Here is a 21,171-nt window from a genome sequence, read left to right as displayed (position 1 = left end):
TCATCACTAATCCAAATTTCATCACTAATCCTTATTACAAATATGTAGCTTCCTATTCTAACCAAGATCAGGGGCTGTACAAAGACAGCTAAATTACATTATTAAAGTTAGTCGCCACCCGAATGCAATGGTAATTCTTTGGAGAATATGAAGAAACAGCCTTCACGTTAAACAATATCAAGGTCTCTTTTCATTCAGTGGCTTGGATTGAAGAGATAAGAATACATATGCCATTTCTGGGGAATTCTGGAGTCAGAATAGTAACACGGTTACACAAAAGAACTGCATGTTCCTTTTTTACAGAGGGAACAAGTAGTCCAGGTCACTAAATGTTCCTCCAAAGAACATACAGTAAGGACACAGATTCAATGTTACAGTGCAAGGGTGTGGCATACAGTCAATGGGGATAATTCTGGCTTGTCAAGTCTGAAGAAGAAAAAAAAAACATTTTTTCTAAGTGTAATACTGCATTGTAATTAGCCTTCTATCTTTCCTTTATATATACTGTATGTACTCCATGGATTTTTTCCATTAAAGCTGATGTAGCTGCCGAAATAAGGTATGGTCAAGGCTTTAACTTCCTCTGGGTAAACTTGTAGTTGACTCAAGGTGAATAAGTTCGTCTTCTGCTTTAGACAAGTCATTTAGAAACAGTGGCTTTAGCCTTATTGTTGATTTGTATTCCTTCATATATTCTGTGATTAATGTCTTTTGTTTCTCTGGGCCGTGTCCGGATTGACTGACCGTATATTGAATTGACTTTCTCTCTTCTTTCAGATGCAGTAGTACTTCTTTGAATCTAAGGAACCAAGCTATTGCTTTCTTTAAATTGAACCATTTTGAGCAGCACTCTACAAGTCTTTTTACTGGGTCAGTTTTTTCTTCTATTTTTTTAAGGTTTACTACACACCGTTTGATTTCTGGATCGTCGTTAGTAGACAGGTCCACTTCATCCCGTCTCTTTGGCCATTCATGCTCTGGCAAGAATTTTGGTCTTTGTATCCAAGTCTTACTTTTGATGAAGCTTTCTATTTTCAATCCTCTTGATGCTTGATCCGCAGGATTTTGCGATGATGCGTGCCCTTTCATTTGTGATATACCTTAGTTCCGTAGTGCTGTCAGTCTAAAAGATTGATTCTTGCAGGGGAATCTGTAGTTCTTGTTTTAACATTTTGTCCATTTTGACTGCTACCACTGCTTGATGCCAAGCATATTTCTCTTTACACAGTTCTCTTAGAATAAGCTTAGCAGGCAGTGTGACTGGTGCTAAAAATCCAAGTGGGTCATATATTAGACTGACCACTGACAGAATACCACGTCTTGTAGCAGGCTTATCTTGCAGCTTTACCTGAAACTTGAAACTGTCAGTCTGTGTGCACCATTGAACACCTAAGGCTCTTTTAACTGGTATCAAATCATGGCTTAAGTCTAAGTCTTTTTGATCTATTGCCCTGTCTTCTTCAGGAGTGGACAGCAAGACTGCTCTGCTATTACTTATCTATTTTCTGTGATAAAATCCTCCCTTTAAGCATGGGACTTGAAGATCTTTGGCCAATTTTATGGATTGTTCTTCTGTAGCAATTGAGTTTAAACAGTCATCAACATAGAAATTATGCGGTACTGTATATTCTTTGTCTAAAATGTCTTTTATGAAAATTTTGTAATCCTCATGGAATGTTGGATGCTTTGTAAGTTTCCTTTTAAGTCCAAAAGCATGTTGTTCTGAAACACAATGATTGTTTGGCACTTTAAGAGTCTCATCTTTAAAAAGCTGATTAATGCAATAGTGTCCGTTCACTAGCCTTGCAGTATCTGAAGCTATGCACATGAATTTAATGTCCTCCTCTTCACAACTGCGCTCTGGAAAGTCTATATTGCATTGCTGGAGTAGCATTTGCTCTATCTCCATTATTGTCACAATGTTGACTGAACATCTTTGCAGTCTTTCTTTGTCTGAGCCCTTTATAAATCCATCAACAATCCACCCTCGGAATGTTTTCACAGCATAAAGTCTTTCATCTTCACTATGTGTAATTTGTCATGGTTCCATGACTTTGCGGGCATTTGTACTTAACAACAACAATATTAATAATAGAATTGTAATTACAATATTATTGCTTTGGTCTGCATTTATCTGGGGTTGATGCACGTCTTTTAGACAAGACAATTCCATGACATCTTTTTCTTTTAGGGATGTTCTCCCTTTTTACTGATACGGAGTTCAGTGTGTACTCTTCTGATGTATCAAAAAATTTATTTTCTTCTTTTGCACAGACTTGTAACTCCATTAAGACTGTACACTTCACTATTTTCGGTCTATTCACTTTGTCTCTTTCTACAGTGCTGATGTAGATGTGAGACTTTCTTCCAGAAAGTTTTAACTGCTCTTGCAAACTTTCTGTGCAAAATGTAGCTGAGCTGTCAGAGTCTTTTAGAACATATATTTCTACACATTTTTCACTTGTTTCAGACTTAACTTGAACTGGAGTCACAGCTAAGACACACTCTTTACCAGCCCCGGTATCAGTACAAGTCTCTAGTGGTTCAACTGAAATATGGGCAAAAGAAATGTTGTTCTCTTCTATCATAACGTTCTCCTCTTTAGGAGGTGCGGCTGTATCGTCAGTGCCTTTTTCCTTATTCATATGCAGCATTACTGGATGTAACTGAGTGCACATTTTGGCATTTAATCTTTTCTTCACAGTCTTTACTAAAATAACCTTGTTTAAGGCACTTAAAGCATAAGCCTTTAGATTTCAAAAAGTCAATTTTACTTTCATAAGTTAATGTATGAATTGTACTGCATTCGTTAAGATCGTGATTTTCATTGCAAAAAAGACAGAGCTTACCCTTTGTACATTCAGCCGTCTCCGCTGTTTTGAGTGAGGTGTCTGTATCCATTTATTCGCACGCAGCAGAAAAGTTTGTAACAAAGCTGCTTTCTCTCAGGATGTCTTTCAAAGGACACTTCTCTTGATCAGTTTTGTCCTTTTCCTTCTTGAAGGTATGGCTTTGTGGAGCTGAACTGTACGCGGGATAAAAAGTTGATGTTGTTGTCTGTTCGTCAAGCAAGTTCACTGGATCGGCAAGATCTGCTCTCCGTACTTTCAATAGTCTTAACTTTGCACTGCCACAGTGCTAGTAGGTCTTGAGGGACTTTGGAGACTTTAGTAGGAAGGTTATCATTATTTTCAAATTGTTGTCCACTTTGTAAGTTGGGCATAATGTTTGTGCATCTGCCAGGAAAGTTTGCATAATCGCTCTGACCTTCTCCATCGTTTAGCTTTATTTGCGGCCGCCCTTTGTCTTTTCCCATATATGCATCTGCTTTCCGTAGCTGGTTTCCATAAAGACTTTCGAGGTTCATTCTGGCCCTTTGATAACCTTCTAATGGTGACAAGTGTTTACAGTTTTTAACAATCTCGTGAGGTGAACCTTTGGTAAACTGAGCTAAACAGTCCAACTTATCTCGCGGATTCTCTATCGCCTCATCGATATGCTCAGTCAAATGCTCTTATAAAGTCCACATATTTCAATGGATCGCTGTCAAATATTGGGACCTTACTGTATGGCACATAAGGCGTTTGTGTCTTATACTGTTGTTCTTTCTGTTGATCGTAGTGTTTATCATAAAGCAATTGCTGAGGATTGTTTTTACTTTCGTTGTTACGTGGAAAGTCACAAATACATGCTTCTTGTGGCTTTGTACTTCTCACATCCGTTTTCTGAGGAATGTTATTAGAATTTGGTTTATCTGAACTTCGTTTGCGTCTTTTAAGAACTCTCAGTTTTGCTTCTGATTCTGCGATGGCTGCCTCTAAAGCCAATTGATCTCTTTTAGATTTCAGTTGAGCTTTTTCATGTTCTCTTTTGGCTTTTAATTGCATTTCTTCAGCTTCTCTTTTAGCTTTTAACTGCATTTCTTCCATATCTAGAACCTGTTGCTTTCTTTGGTTCTCCGCTTTAGCCAACAGCACAGTGTATGCTGCCTCTTGAGATATGATGGCACTATTTGAAGTAGTCACTGTACTTGTACGACTTTTAGTTTCTGTAGAGGTTTGGCAGTCTTTAACTGCAAGGGAAATGTCATCTTTCTTTTTGTAATCCCTGAATTGTTTAGCAGAAAAGTTGGGCTGTTGATTGTAGCTTTTATTTTGGCGTACTTCCAAAGACCATTCCATTGTATTTGTTGAAAAAGTACGAAAGGTTTCCATTTTAGCATTAAAGTCTTTTTGTAACATTTTCCGTATATCTTCATTGCTCTGGTAGGATAAAAGTTTGTCACTTAATCTTTTATATTCCAATCACAAGTTGAAGAACGAATTCTCGTTGGTTATTTTTATACATTCACAGTTAAATTCATTTTTTTGTAAATCCATTACGCTCTTTATCATATCAGATAATTGTTTATATTTGTAATTTATTTCCGATTGAAGTTTAGTTGTTGCTGAGTTGAACGGCTTTCCGTCGTCTTGGAGATGGTCCTTTGTGATGTCATATTCAAAGCGACTTTCACTCACACCATGCCGACATTCGTTCTGGCTTCCGGATTCAAACGCCATGACGATCCCACAAGGCACTATACTTAAAATCCTTTGTAATGTGTACAGTCTCGTGAAGAGCACTAGCAATTCTCAAACATGTCTAACTCCGATCAAAACAAAGATTAAAGGTACCTGTTGAGTCTTTTTCAAGTTGTTGTTGATTTTTTTCGTCGCAGTCCGATCTCAGGCATAGAACACGCATCTTTGCTTTCTTTTATAATCCAAGGCAATTTTCAAGCTTTATTCTTAGGTTGTTTTCTAAATTTTAGGCTGGTTTCAAAACTTCAGGCTGGTTTTAAACTTTAGTGTATCTGCCGAAATAAGGTATGGTCAAGAATGGGTAAAACGCGTGTCTAAAGAAATCTCACAGTCCAAATGTTGGTTTTGAAAATATTTAGCTTAACAAAGGAGCTATATAGGCGCCTGACCCGACACAGAAAGACACAGAGGCACATCTAAAACCAACAAGATTTTTATTTTTCTTCACCCATGGACACACGTCTTCCCCGTAACCCACAGGCAATACACAGTCCCAAGCAGCAATCACAACAGCACCAAACACTCTCCTCCTTTATCACCACTCCTCCACAAGCATAGTCCTCCTCCTACCGAACCTGGCTCCTCGAGTGGTGGTGGCTGGGAATATAAGCAGCAGAGGCGTCCCTGCCGGGCATGGGACCCAGCTGTCCTTCACATTAGTAACAGTTAAAAGCCAATAATCCACACAAAAATAAAAAAAAAATATTTCCACACGTAGAATAAAAGGCAAAAAAAAAAAGGGAAAAAATGCATCTTGACTTAAGCTTAGCTTTTCTTGAAAAAGTTATTTCTGTACTTAAAAGTTCTTTACTTCTTCCTCTCTACTTAAAGATTCTTAAATTCTTATATACTTAAAGATTCTTAGCTTCTTCTTCTGTATGCTTTAAGCATACGGCACAGCACATAAATTAAGTGCTGTTTTCTTATATATTTACTTCACACAGTCAAAAGGCCCGTAAGCCGACTGGCACATAGGCATGTGCCCAGGCACGGTTTAAAACCATATGCCTTCCATACCTTACTCAAGGCAAGGCTGTCACTAACTGAAGATTATTGTTTTAGTCAAAGCTGTTAGAATTGGCAGGAATATTCCAATACAATTCTATTTACGGGGGTTATAGGAACCTCGCACAAATTATGCATTGTCATAAGGAAAATGGCTCTTACAGTTGATTTATAATGAAAAGTTGATCAAGTATGAAACTTCAACCTTCAAAAATCTCAGGCAATGTTCTAAATAGCATTACTTACATGGTATCAAGCCTTTTCACAAATGCTACATTAAATATTTAAAATCTTGTAGCAGTGTAGAAAACTACTCAGCACTGCCTGCTTCACAGTTCAAGAGACTATTTAAATCATGGCTTTGTTACTGTCCTTATTTTCTCAGTTGTGTCCATGTAGGTTTTTCTCCAGGTACTCGGTTCTTGTCTCACATCACAAACCAAGTGGGCTGGTCCTGTGAGAGGCTGACGCATCATGCAGCACTGAGCCCTGTCCTGGGCCCAATCCAGTAAGATTAGGCACCTGTGCCTGTAGCTCTGAAATGGATTAAGTATGCAAAACAATGGACAATTGTTTGGATCTTTAGGTAGTAGCTTGAAAAAGTTGAATTTTTGTAATTTGTTTTTCCCATTAGACTTTGGAAATGTGATAAAGCTAGAAACCAACTAATACAGTATATGAAAATAAGTTGGTAAGTTTAAAACTGACTGAAAAGAATACTCATTGATCCATTTTCTAAAATCCATCTGTTTTGTTATACTCTGAGCCTATCAGTAGAATTTTCGTCACATATCAAGTCTTTGAAATTTTATTTTGTTTCTTGCTATTAATTACTTGTGCTTTTCCCATTGAGATATTTGTCTAATATTGTACAACCATCAATGAATTCTTACACTTACTCACTTATCCCTGCAATACCACGTTCAAGGTAGGAATCAACCCTGGGTAAATGGCCTATTTGTCATAAGACACACTCATGTACACACACCAAAATTCAATCACAGGCGACTAATTTATAATTACCGATTAGCCCAACATGCGCTCCCATGTGACCTTGGAAGAAAACTAGAATACTTAAAAGACAACCTACACAGCCACAAAGAAACTGCAAACACCACATGGGCAGTGTTCATGCTAGATTTTGAGCTGCAGTTGTGAGATGTCAGGTTCTGTTGTTGGTCAAATGTATTTGGTTTTGTGAAATGATTATTTTTTCTTTGTTTGATGCAACCTTGATGATGTCATGCTGTGTTGAATTGAAAGGATACTGCCTCATTTAATTGTATCACTGTGAATGATTTAATCAAAAATAAAAGGAAGGATATTTTCCAAAAGAATTAAAAAGTGATGCCTTTTACAGATGAATTACAGATTTCCAACAAATGACTTCAGATTACAATTTCTGGTTCTAAATTCAGCTTCTTTTCCCTTGTCTCAGATGGTCCCTTTCTAAAGAGGGAATTCCTGTTAGTTTTTAAACAAATGCACCTTAAATAGCACAGAACTTCAAGCTTAAGTAAGTCCCATTTTAAACATTCTTAGTGAATTCATGCTTGCAAAGGCTGGTGCTTATCCTGTTAGCACTTTTTACAATGTGGGAACTAAACCTGAATGAGAAGCCAGGTATATACAGCAAATTTTCCTACCTGTTTTGTCTAAACAGAATAGTGGCTTTTGCAATAAAACGTATGACTTCTAATTTTCAAAACACTACTGCTATTTTTTTTCCCTTTTTTGAGTTGTTGTTTCTTTTGTTTTGCATTTCAGGATCACCATACATTGTTGGGGCAGTAGATTCAAATGTGTTTCTTTAATGGTTTGAGACACATTTTCTGGATAAATTGAATTAATCAGATTTGATAATAAATAGCTGAATCAATAGTTTACACGCATCCATTCACTTAAACGGCAAAGTCAAAGCTAATTAATAAGGTGATTACCTTCAAAAAAACAATTTTGCTTCTGGTTCAAGAAGGTTGACATTCATAATAAAAAAAATCCTTATGCAATGAAGATGAGTGTTTACTCTGTGATTTGATGTGTGTAAGATCAAAGTTATTTAATTTAAAGCAATGGTGTTCTCGGTCCCACAGATTCTAAGGGAGATCAAATTATAGATATTACAGGTATAGATATTTTAGATAAACAGAGCTTTATTTATCTGTAGGAGGAAGCTAGCTAGCTAGATAGCTAGCTAGCTAGCTAGCTAGATAGATAGATATAGATAGATAGATAGATAGATAGATAGATAGATAGAGAGACATATGGTCTGCAAAAACACCATAATTAAAAAAACAAGAAAAGTAAAAGGAAAGAAAAGTTCTGTCTTGACAGTTACAGTCCCAGTGAGGCATCATGCAGGCGTATTGCTGTTGGTATACAGGAGCCCCCAGTAGTGTTTCTTCACACACTTCTGCTGAATAATTTGTTGGCTAAATGTACTCATTGTGAGTGTATCATGGAGAGGATGTGCAGCATTGTTCATAATGGCACTCAAGTTTTTTTCATTCTCTTGTTTGCTTCTGCCTCCAAGGGGTCCAGAGTGCGTACCATAGCCGAACCTGCCCTTTTAATTATCTTTTTAATTTGGTGGGTCACTCTTGAAGTAATATTACCAGCCCAGCCTACCACAGCATAAAAACTTCCACTGGCCATCACATGCTCTACTGGATCATAACGCAGTAATTTCTTATTTCAGAAAGAGGCAAAATATACAGGAACAATGAAAGATTTGGACTCTAAAATCTAACCCAAATAGAAATGAAACTGTCAGAATGAACAGAGGCATCATAAAGGAGCCAAGTTGGTTATTACAACTGCAGATTTCATCAACATCACCAAGTCATGATTTCCTTGTACACAGAAATGTTGGATGTACTTGATGATCAATGGGCTGTGATCAGCAGCTGCTGCACATTATTGTCGAATAAAAATAATTTGGAAACTTTGAGGACCACTGGAACATGAACCAGGAGGAATAAAAAACAAGTCTTATCTTAAGCCAGCCAATTCAAATTGACAAACTTAAATAGCATCCATATTAAATTTGAATGAAATCCAAATAAATAAACAACACACCAATGTGAAACAGCCTACTAATTTAAGAATATCAATGAAAAAAAATACTTCTCTACTATTCTTGGAAAGGCTACATGAACATATTATTCCAAATGTCCATTCAAAGGTTACCTTAAATAGGCTTTACCTCAGAACAGCTCAGGTGAAGACAACCCTAAACCACACTAAAAGTAATTTTTATCAAAGTCTGTTCTCAGCTGGTTGGTAAATTTATAGTTACTCTAATTTTTCAGTGTGTAGTAGACATGAATTGGAAACCAGTTTCCTAAAATGATAAAGTGAAAAACATTTGTGATGCTTGCACTTGACATAACATGTGAAAGCCTCATAAACAGTTAATTCTCCTGATGTATGACGCTTTCCTTTTTGCCTGGGAACTTCTGAATGGAGGAGTAATTCAAAAAATCTTATTTTTATATTGGCTGAAAATATATTCGAATTTCAGCAGCAAAGGAGCTTTAAAGGACAGTTACTATACAGTATTATGCTTGTAAGTTTAACTGCATCCTTTTTTTAAAAGAAGCTAAGTCTTGCTTTAGTTTGTAGTTGTTAACTAAATATACTAATTATTTCCCTAAATTAAAAATCCCAATGCAGTATGGATTTTTTAAAAAAGATTTATAATAAACTTAACACATTTTTAGTAAATGACACTGTAGTAAACTGTGCGGTGGCTAATTATCAGGAATCCTTTAGATATCTGTTTAATTGTTTGGTATTGTTTCTGAACATTGCTATGTTTTAATCTCCATTTTTAATATTTCAGTGTTTTTGACATTTATCAACTGGTCTTGCCATTTTGGGAATGCAGATTTAGTATATTGATGGGCAACATTTGCACACACCTGTGTGACAGGGGATATCAGCATAAATACACACACAGTGAAGCATTTCAACGTTAAGTCCAAATTTCTTATTACAAACCATGAGTACAAAACAATTTAGGGATTCTTTTTGCTCTGAAACTTGTTTAAGCTTTTTAATTTCATATTTGACAGACCTCATCTTGTTTACTGAATCTTCCATGCTACTTGTAATTCCTCTTAACTTGACATTTGCTAATGTCTGTTATGCTCTGAAAATTGGCAGCTTCTCTGATTGAACGTCTGTCTAATTCAAAAAGAGCAACTGCTGCTGCCTTGTATACCCGCAGATTAAATTACAGTTTTATGATCACCCTGAATCTGTTCTTGTGTTCTCCAGCTTTCCTTCCACAGCCAACAGTCATGTAGGTTAGGTGTGTGTTTGTGAATGCATCCTGTCCAGGACTGATTCCTGCTTTGTGTTAAGTGTTGCTGGCATACCCTCAAGTACCCATAACTCTACTGAAATAAAGTAGTTTTGGAAAATGAACTAATGACCTACACAACATCTCAAATTATTGGACATTATCTATTCTATGAAATTCAGCAAGGTAAACCCTTAAAGAGCAGCTACTGTTATCCACATTCCATATCCATCCTTGAAAAGGCTTGCTTTAAAAATAAATATACAGAGAGAAATAAAATCAAAATGTTAATGTCTAGGTCTGCGAGTTGAAAACATGCCAGAAAACTAAATGTCACCCATCCATCCATTTTAATCTGCTTATTCAGTCCAGGGTGACAGACACTAAATGTTACATTAAAAATCATTAAAACAGTATAGATCATACTCATGGATGAGTGTAGACAGTAAGGATGAAATGCATTTAAGTAAAGTATTCAGTTAAAATAAGGAGCATCCTTTGAATCATGACATCCATGTCTCCGAAAACATTAAGACTGGCTAAGGGTGTAGATGCATGGCTACACCCCCAGTCACACAAAGAGTTAACAGTGGTTATAGTAAGTGATTCCACTGCACTGCATTTCAGCTTGACATTTTTGTAAAATATTCTTCAGTTCTACCTTAGATAGGTGTTTATCTGATATTAAAAATCTAAATCGAATTGACAAAGTAAATGTTATCTGTTGACCAAACATGACATTTTAAATACATTTTGGTTAAAAACAGCACCAGCAAATAGCCTAGAAAACTTAAACTGAAAAGAGAAGTGCACTCAGTTCATATTTACTTTTTGTTTCATGAAAGTATGTACTCAAAATACAATTATCTATTTTAAATCTGGGATTAATCTGAGAAATAAATTAATCTTTTCCACCTGATTTTCTAAATTACATTATAACAGTATATGTGATCCTGACCTAATCACTGTCTGTAACAGCCAAAAAAGGAAAACGTATAATTTATTAGAAATGAAATTAAATTAGTTTGTATGTTTTCCTGATTGAAAATAATGAATATAGCTTTTTAAATATTTATTTTTATAGAGCAAATAGAGCAATTTGTAAAATGATTGGAAATGCAGTATGTTAGAATGTTGTCTATAATTCACATTGTTATAACGATGATGTAATATGTTGTCATTTTTTTAATGGCAACTTGGATAATTATAATAGAGAATTTGGTCAATCGTATGGATTTTTGGCTAAATATTATTAATAAAATACTGAAAAATCAACATAGAAGGCAAAAAGGAAAGGGACATTCCCATAATTCTGTTTCTATTGAGATAAAAACAGGATTTTTGACCAATGAATGAGGGAGAGGGACGGATCTTCTACTCAAAAGCCCAGAGTTAAGGAAATGCATATGTTTTGCACGTTTTCAGCATTTACTGGATAATTGATATGTGCGATATTCTCTTGATCTGCATGTAAACACAAGATAAATTTTTTTCTTGGACTTCACTACAAACTGTATGGGGTAAGTAACATTTAAAAATAATGTTTTTAGGTGGAATATTCCTTTAAAGTTTTAAAATTCGTCAAACAAACACATTTTTTGAAAAACTAAAGGGGCGCCATGCTTTTCTAAGTTTACTGAAAAGGACTTTGATAATATGTTGTATGGACATTTTTGTCAGAAAAACAACACACTAGATATAGTTATGTTTTGTTCTAAAAAATTAAGCTGCTGATTTTTATTCTTTTTTTAATGCACCTTAAAGCATACAGATGATGCATCAAAACATAGTATAGGGGAGCTATGCTATTGGAAGTTTACTGAAATGTAATGTGCAAATACTTCATGCAGTCGCATACATGTCAGATAATTCCATTACTCTCATTTAGATATCTATACTAATAAAAGGCAAAGCCCTCACTCACTCACTCACTCACTCACTCACTGACTCACTCACTCACTCACTCACTCACTCACTCACTGACTCATCACTAATTCTCCAACTTCCCGTGTGGGTGGAAGGCTGAAATTTGGCAGGTTGATTCCTTACAGCTTCCTTACAAAAGTTGGACAGGTTTTATATCGAAATTCTACGCGTAATGGTCATAACTGGAAGCAGTTTTCTCCATTTACTGTAATGGAGATGAGCTTCAACGCCGTGGGGGAGTTTCGTGTGACATCATCACGCCTCCCGTAATCACGCAGTACATAGAAAACCAGGAAGACCTCAAAAAAGCGCTCAAGAAAACATGCATTATATAATTGAGAAGGCAGCGAAACAATAAGAAGCGAGTTCTGCTACTTCGGAAACAAAGCACGATGTAAACCTACACTTTAAATTAAGTTCATAGACAGGCTGCCGCTGGCGTTTGTAATTTAGTGCCTGCCCATATAAGGCCATCCGTCAGCGGCAATCCAATAGCAAACTGCCACGGGTAAATATTCACGGGTGAAGGACTGTGCTTATGGAGAGGAAGATGAGATGGTCAGGGTGGTGTTTGACACAAACTCAGCGAAACTGCCAGAGAAAGTTTTAAGTGCCAGGACTAAGGTAACATTAAATAAAGCTATGGACATAGCACGAGATGGCACCAGCACAGCAGGGAAACTTCGATGCAAGTACACGAGTGGCTCCGTGAACTGATGCAGTGCACAGATAAAAGCAACAGTTCCAAAGAGCTGAACAAAACCGAATTACACAATTGAAAAGGCAGCAAAAATATGAAGCGTCTGATAAGCATATTCATAAATGCAGCTACTGTGGAAACAAAGCACACGGTGGAAAAAGTCAATGTCCGCTAAAGGAAGACAGCGTAAAAAAAAAAACCCGTGCATGCAGTTTGTCACATCACAGATAAAAGGAAGGCGAGCTGTTTATTGATGCAGTAAGGAACTAATCGATGAATGAAACCTCTTATCTTTACAGCGATTGACAAACACGGAATGTAACTTGAACACATCGTACAAATACGAGCCTGATTGAAAGAAATAATGATAATCAAATCCTTGATGACAGCAACATTCAATAACACTCACAAAACAATTACTGTATATTGACAATCATGTTACGTTATTTTTAAAATGTTCCCTTTTCTTTTCATAACTTCTACTTCTCCACTCGATACGGGTATATATATATAAATGTATATATATAGCCCGATCTACAATACATACTTTAGCATAGACAAGCGGTGGCGCAATTGTAGAGTCTTAAGCCTCTAACGCCGACATTCGAGGTTCGATTCGAGAGGGATGTACTGACTATGTGCGCTACCGATTCATTTTACCTTCCCATCTCCTTGGTTTGGGGCGTATGAAAAAATATTAGGTTAGCAGAATCATGTTACGTTATTTTTAAAATTTTCCCTTTCTTAGCACAAGCACAGTTGAGAAGCTTGATGCATGTACTCCATAGCGTTAAAAATAAGCATTTAATCACACTTTCAATTCCAAACAAGCGGGAACTTTTGTCAATGCATGATTTCCTGGTACATCCATTACACTGATGCACACATCACAGCTACAAAAATGTTAGAGTCGGAATAAAGCGCGTTCCTACGACTGATCATTTCGACTACCGGCGAAGCCTTGATAAAAGCATGGTTTTGTGCACACTGAAAAGCAAGCAAAATTAGATGCATTACAGAAAGCGGACTTTGTGGCTCTTACTGGGGATCATTGGACTTCCGTGACCGTTAGTAATTCTAAATACATCTAATTACAAAATGTTCAATGATCACACTGTTTTAGCCTAATGTACAAAATAATTTTGGCTAATGTTACTCAGAGTTTAAAGAGTAAGCTGGTCAAATTACCTTTTATGTTTCTGACTTATTTTTTAAGAAGAAAAACTGCACTTTATGGTGAAATTTTGGTTATTATTATTTAAAGACAATACTATTCTGAAAATGTACTTAAAGTACTTAAACTACCACTTTATTTTTAAGTCTGCCCAATTTTAACCAGGGATGATATTTTTGTTTCTGTTTTGAATTCAAATGCAGTTTAAAACTTTTTTCAGAAATTAAAACAGCTTCAGTTTACAATATTCATGTCCATGTCTATTATTTGATTCTGTAAGCCCACTAAAACCGTTTTAAATAAAAAAAAAACATTTGCGATTTGGGGCAAATTTCGTGTCGATTACATACGATTAATCAAGATTAATTCTTACACAGCCTCTAATTAATTGGATTAATTTTTTAATCGAGTCCACCTAATATATATATGTAGATATATATATGTAGATTTGTATATATATATGTGTATATACAGTATATATGTAGATATGTATATGTTGTATATACAGTATGTATATATATGTGTGTGTATATATACAGTATGTGTATATATATGTATATGTATATATATGTATGTTTATATGTATATATATGTTTATATATGTGTCTGTGTGTGTGTGTATATATATATATATATATATATATATATATATATATATGCCAGCAACACTCATGACAATTACAAAACAATTACATTGTCAATCATGTTACGTTATTATTAAAATGTTTGCTTTTCTTTTTCATAACTTCTTTAACACACTACTTCTCCGCTGCGAAGCGCGGGTATTCTGCTAGTATTCTTATAATCTTCAGGCAAGATGTAATCTGAAGATGGGGCCTCAGTTGCCTCAAAAGCTTGCATATTGTAATCTTTTTAGTTAGCAAATAAAAGGTGGCATTTTGCTTGGCTTTTTTGTACATTCATAATGGCTAACACGGTACAACACCCTTGTACTATAATCTTCAGTAAAGCTAAAATATAACTAATGCTAACCATCAGTTACCAAAAGTCATCTGTAGTAGTTCTGTGGGCCATTATGACTGCAAAAACTTGCCAGAGCAATCATGCAACAAAAGAATAATAACATTTTAATCAAAAAGTAGTAAACAGAAAACAAATCCTACTTCAAAAATTATATTAATTCTGAATTTCCATGTTTATGCATTTAAATGACTAAACTCTCAACTTCAATATATAAAATGCATAAGAAAGAAATTTTCGTTTTTACTCCAGTATAGACAATCATGCTTTCAGTTTAAAAAAAAATATGTACTATGTAAAGTCACTTTTTTGTTAAATATTATTTGATCTGTTATTTTTTATCTAAATTACATCAAAAACTATAGGTATCCATCCCAGTTAAAATGCAATCTCATTCGATAAAAATTGAATGAAGTTTTTAACAACAGGTCACTGTGATAAGTGGTTTGTGGCGCAGTACAGTTTTTAAAGAAATAATTGTGTCCTGGGATGTGCAGGCTCCAATCAGGTGCGGGTGTGAGTCAGGGCGCTTGGCCCCAGGGTTGATTGGGGTGCTTGGCTGATCGCACATACACATGCAAAGGCATGTGGATCAGTCAGGTGCCTCATTCACACCTCGGAGGTAGCAGCGTATCACACCCTTTGCCCAATCAGGCCTTTTAAAAAGTGAAGAGGCATATCTGTGAGAATTAAAGGATTTGTTGTTTGGTGAAAGTGAAATCCCACAAGAGAAAATTTCAAGCCCCACACAACAAGTCTTTATACAAAGACATTTGGAAAAGTCCTGCCCACATCTAAAACATTTACAACCACGCACACAGTTCAATCATTTCTCAGTTGGGTGAATGCTATTGTCAGACTCGTGTAGAGAGAAAGAAATGATATTCACTCACGGGCAGTTATAAGTTGCGTTGTCACGATGTAATTCCAAATACGGAATCAAAATTCAATGCGATACTGACGAAAAGGTAAAGTGAAAAGAGATTGAATATATGGACATAGGTGATATGACAAAAGTATGTAGATATTGTTTGGCTTTGCCATCAGGAAAAGTAGTATTTCTTCCCAATGAAGAGGCCTATCTGTGAGAATGAAAAGATTTGTTGTTTGGTGTAAGTGAAATCCAAATACGCGAGTGACAGAGATGCGAAGTGGCTAGCACATAGCGCAGGCCGGAGGGGTTGGTGAGCAAAGCGAGCAATGGCAAAGCCCCCTAGTTACATAAATAATTTAGGGAAACTGGTAGATTAGTGTGACAGTATGTTATGGCATGCAGAAAATATGTCATCCTCAGCAGACTTGTTGTGATGATATGCAAACCCTAAGTGATCCGAACAAACTAAAACAATACTTTAATGTGTCCCAGAACCAGTCTGTTAAAGCATTTCATCACAATAGTAGTTAGTGCCGCCAGTTCATACCACACAATGGTAAAATTGCTAAACCAAAAAACATACTTTCATCAGAATTATTAATCTGCTGTATTAATTCATTATTACTTATTTACCCAGGATCAACTGGATATCTAAACATTTAAGTGCTTAGTTTCAAAAAAGGTGCTGAAGCAGTATTTGCAACCTTACAAATGAGGCGTGGTCAATGCATATTTAATATATTAATGAAACAAAGTAAGACAGATAGTTATAATTCTTAAAAGCGTAGGTCTTTTCTTTGCATATACTGCAAAGATATGCAAAGTGTCTGTGAGTACAACACAACAGAATCAAAACACAAGTTTGTGAGATTCAACAGCTTGTATGAAAGTGGAGAGGTTGGAGGATTAATGATCCAATGTAGTATTTCAGCTATTAGCTTTTAAGGCATGTGACACATGAGTAGTTGCCTTTACCTTTTACACAGGCGTTTATGCTTTTTTTTGTTATAAAATCTTTATGTCACTCCTTCTTCTTTACCTTCTTTTTATAAATAAATCTGCTAAACTAAGATTGACCCTTGCAACCATATTCTTTTTGAATGTGCTTTTTTCCTATACAGGGTGAGGGAAACCAGAGCCAAGGCATTCAATGAAACAGAACAGAACACTGGTCTGTTGTAAGGCATGTTCATTCATGCACTATGTTTTATCAGACAATGGTAGTTTATCTTACAAAATAACCTAATATTCATGTCTTTGGGATATGAAAGGAAATCTGGATATCGGAAAACCTATGCAAACCTGGAGGAAGACACACTTAAGAAACTCACTGTCTCTTTTACGGGTGGCACGGTTGTGCAGTGGTAGCGCTGCTGCCTCGCAGTTAGGAGACCCGGGTTCGCTTCCCGGGTCCTCCCTGCGTGAAGTTTGCATGTTCTCCCCGTGTCTGCGAGGGTTTCCTCCAGGTGCTCCAGTTTCCTCCCACAATCCAAAGACATGCAGATTTGGTGATTCTAAATTGGCCCTAGTGTGTGCTTGGTGTGTTTGTGTGTGTCCTGCGGTGGGTTAGCATCCTGCCCAGGATTGTTCCTGCCTTGTGCCCTGGGATTGGCTCCAGCAGACCCCTGTGACCCTGTGTTCAGATTCAGCGGGTTAGAAAATGGATGGATGTTTCTCTTACATAATCTATACACATTATCATCAGGTGTAATATTACAGTTTTTAATCTTTGTGAAAGATGCACACCATGCTAATCAACAATTCCTAAAATCACTTTTTGTTTGGTAAAAGATAGCACAATAAAAATTAAATGCCACTACGGTGTTGTTTCAGAATACCTGTATTTTTCTTGTAGCTCTCTGGTGAAAGTATCACTTTAATTTACTAAGAACACCAGCCTTGAAACAACAATGGTTCAGTGCTACAATATGTCTCTAATTCACAGTTTCTCACAACAAGCTGCTGAATGATTCCTGACAAAAGTAAGATTACTGCATATAGAAATTCTGTTGAAACAATATGTTTAACATATGAACCTACTCCTGTTACAATAAAAAAATTTAAAATGACTAGTGTCAATTTTTTCTCTTAGATATATCAGACACATCATACTAAAATGAATCACTTACCATCCAGCGTAGGCATACATTCCTGAATAAAAAGCAAGAGGCAATCCCATGACGGGGACTTCATTTACACCAAACGCATTATGAAAATTCTGGGTTTCACCTGCAAGAGGGTAAAAATTTGTTTTTCTTTGTTACATTGTTAGTTTATTAAGTTCAAATGTACATCAATTGTAATATATATATTTAGTTATATCTTGAAACAAATCTAATATTTTATTTTTTTAAAAATAGCTTTTTTTTTTTTTAAATGCTGTGCTATGTGGTAAATATCCAAAAAGTGACAAATGCCAGACTTAATTTAAATTGTCAGGTATTAATTTCATTATTAATTAAACAGATTTTGTCAGTCTTTGCTTGTAGTAAAGTTAAATATCTCTTACAATGTAAGCAAGTGAAGCAAAAAAATGAAGTCAAATGTACAGAAAATGTCATACATATTTAATCCTTAGGTAGAAAGGTGACTCTAAATTGATCTCTCATATGATGTTTATTATCAACTTTATTGGCCTAGTGTAGGAGAGTGTAACTTTGAGAGGGAGACTTTCCTGTGATGGCCTGGTGGCCTATGGCCCCTGTGACACCAAACTGGATTAAACAAGTTAATTAACAGATAAACTCTAAATTTATTAAGACAGGCTATTTCATTTAAAGAGGCTAAAGGACTGAATAGCCTCCTTTAGACTCTTAAATGTCTTATGTGCTTATGGTCACAAGTATAAATGAACAATCTGCTATACTGAGGAACAACACTGAAAAACTGCTCATTTTTATGGAATGCCAACACTATAGTATGTCAGAGCAGGAGCACAGTGGCATAATTAGTTGTACTGCAGCTGCTGAAAACTATTATTGATCTCCTAGATTATCTAGCAGATTCAAGTCAATTGGTATCACTAAATTGCTGAAATGTTGCATTCATCTTTTGATAGGCTACTTTGCTCCCACTATTCCAATTTAGATTTGTAGTTCATGCGTTACTTTTGAACTTTATTATGAATTATACATAATGTTGATATAATACATCTTGTAATTTCTACTTGAGCATCTATTGCATATGCAACAATGTTTTGTTAATGTGCTTGCTAAACTAAAAATGATGCAAAACAGCAATCTTTTTTCATCCATAGAAGTACTATTACAAGCTTTTATAGAAGTACTAATACAGACTGTTGCCGGGTGCATTTTCAGATTTCATTTCAATTTATAAATGTAAAATAAGTATATGATGTCCCAATAAAAGCTTTTTATCTTGGTTTAAATGGCATTGAATAATTAGGGTAAGCTTCCTTTCAGGGTGATCTGAACATAAAATGATGCAATACATACAGAAAGGCTGTTACTATGACAACAAGTAGAATTAACAGATAAACTAACTAAACACTGAAGGAAAACTATTGTGCCTGCCATGCTATTGAATTTCAGATAAGTGTTGTCTTTAGCATCAAAACAAAGTTTAATATAGAATTCCAAGATTTTCCCTATTCTATTAAACTAATCTAAACGTAATTTTAGATTACACCCTAAAACAACTTCATGTCACAATACACACCTTTGAACAGTTGAAACAATCCAGGAAAGATGATAATTAACATTGCCAAAAGTTTGCAGAATGTAAGAAAAATCTGAATGCGAGCACTCCAGGACACACTCATGCTGTTTAAATACATGACAGAGGCTGTTAGATAAAGAAAAAATAAGAAGGAAAAGTGGTTAACTTTATTTCACAAATAATTATCTTTACTAAATTATAGCTGACAAAGTTTTATATATCTGATAATATTTATGGTGGCAATTCTCCATGTATGTGTTCACCAATGTCATTCATCTGTCACCTCCTACTCTACAATCACTTTCCTTCTGGCCAGGTCCAACTGTTTTAGGAAGCTGTTTACACACTGGACAACAATTACTTCTGATGTCCATCCATCTAATAAACAACCTCTTGCTTTACTCTCCTTTACTTATTGTATTCCTGATTCTAAGTTAATTTAATAGCTCCAGCCTCAATGTGCTCCCACAAACTCCACTCCAGCTCTGCAAAAAAAAAAAAAACGTCTTTTATACCCAGGCATCACCATACTCACTGCACTTCCAGTTCTCCACACAAGGTGGTGCAGGACCATTTGTGTGACTTTTTTCATAACCCTAGAGTAAGAGACTATACATAACAAGAACTCAAACAAGCATCTTGTATTTTTCCTTAATTGTATTATATGTATGTACAGTATGTGGTTTCTTTTAGTATGAATTTCACATTCTAGAGCTTTACTAGTTTTGCTGCACAAAAAAATATTCAAAAGGATTAAATAGCTTGTCAATTTCTGTCAAAATATTGTCAACGTATTGTAAGGTTTGTAAACTCTTTTGGGACCCCCCTTAACGGTATGACATGCCAAAGATCATCCTGAAGTGCAATCGTTGTGTCTGTGGAAGACAGCCTATCAGTTGCCGGGGCAACCACAGGCTCCCAGCACTGTAGTGGGTCACAGTGAAAGCAAATCTGTGTCTGTCGTTGATGGGTGATGCAAGGAACATTATAAATACAGTGAACAGTATTTCTTGGCCACTAACCTGGTCATGACCCTGCCTGATTGCTGTGACTATCTATAGGAAAGCTGGATTTGTTAAAGTACTGAGACTTATGTTTTGGGGTGCAGGGCAGGGACTCACATGGTACCAGAAGTGGGGTCCTTGCACCAATGGATCCCCAAGAAGTACAGCAACCCCCAGAGAAAGATAAGGCTTCAGCGGCTGCCCCTTTTTTGGTGTGGCCATGAGATGTGCTGCCGAAGATGGCTCCCGCAGATGACCCTGAGTGTTTCCTATTCAGCATTGAATGTATGACAACATTGATGTGCTGGGACAGGAGAGCCTGGGCAACTATTTTTAACCGGAGAAGGCCTCCAAGCCATATGGAATCTCCATCCCAAAAGGCTTGATGACTACCTGAAGCAACAGATCCTCCTCCACACAACCGTGAGCCTGGTGGTCAAGGGCTGCCAGTTTCGACTGTGGCATATTGATCCTTTTTGCCTTGTACGAGGACAGATTCAGGACTTAGTGGACCTGATTCAAAGCTGGATCTGCGGAGACGCCTTCGAGCGTATTGTAGAGAAGCTCGCTATTGATGCTGTCATTTCAGGGATAGACATGAGCCTTTGTGATGAAATCCATGAAAACTACTGGGTGCACAAACCACCTGGAAACAACGGGGCTACCTAGGCTTGACCCTGATTTTGATCCCTTCAGGGTCACCAGTACCACAGGTAGAAGATGCCAGAGTGTGAACACCATAGTGCAGACTAAACACAGCTGCTTCCACTGTGATGAACTGGGACATCTAGCTCAGGAGTGTCCCCTCCCACCTGCACAAACAATGGCTATTGGTCTGGCCCAGGTATGTGGCTCGCAAGTTTCCCCCAAGATGTTAAAAGAGGACAATGTTAAGGTCCCTATTATGTTGGATGGATAGGAATTCTCTGCCCTGTAAGAC

The 21,171-nt window shown here is 36.4% G+C and overlaps 1 protein-coding gene across 1 annotated transcript in view; it reads right to left on the bottom strand.

Moving 5' to 3' along the window:
* slc7a11 (solute carrier family 7 member 11) overlaps positions 1 to 21,171 on the bottom strand; it is a 138,950-nt gene that overhangs the window by 70,597 nt on the left and 47,182 nt on the right. The window contains exons 4-5 of the mRNA XM_039751681.1: positions 19,228 to 19,353; positions 17,679 to 17,778 (exon numbers count right to left, since the gene is read on the bottom strand). Coding sequence (XP_039607615.1) covers positions 17,679 to 17,778; positions 19,228 to 19,353 — 226 coding nt within the window. The remainder of the gene's footprint in view (positions 1 to 17,678; positions 17,779 to 19,227; positions 19,354 to 21,171) is intronic.

The sequence above is a fragment of the Polypterus senegalus genome, chromosome 4 (genome assembly GCF_016835505.1).
Source record: "Polypterus senegalus isolate Bchr_013 chromosome 4, ASM1683550v1, whole genome shotgun sequence".
NCBI classification, from domain to species: domain Eukaryota; kingdom Metazoa; phylum Chordata; class Cladistia; order Polypteriformes; family Polypteridae; genus Polypterus; species Polypterus senegalus.
This window is presented reverse-complemented; position numbering and strand designations above follow the sequence as displayed.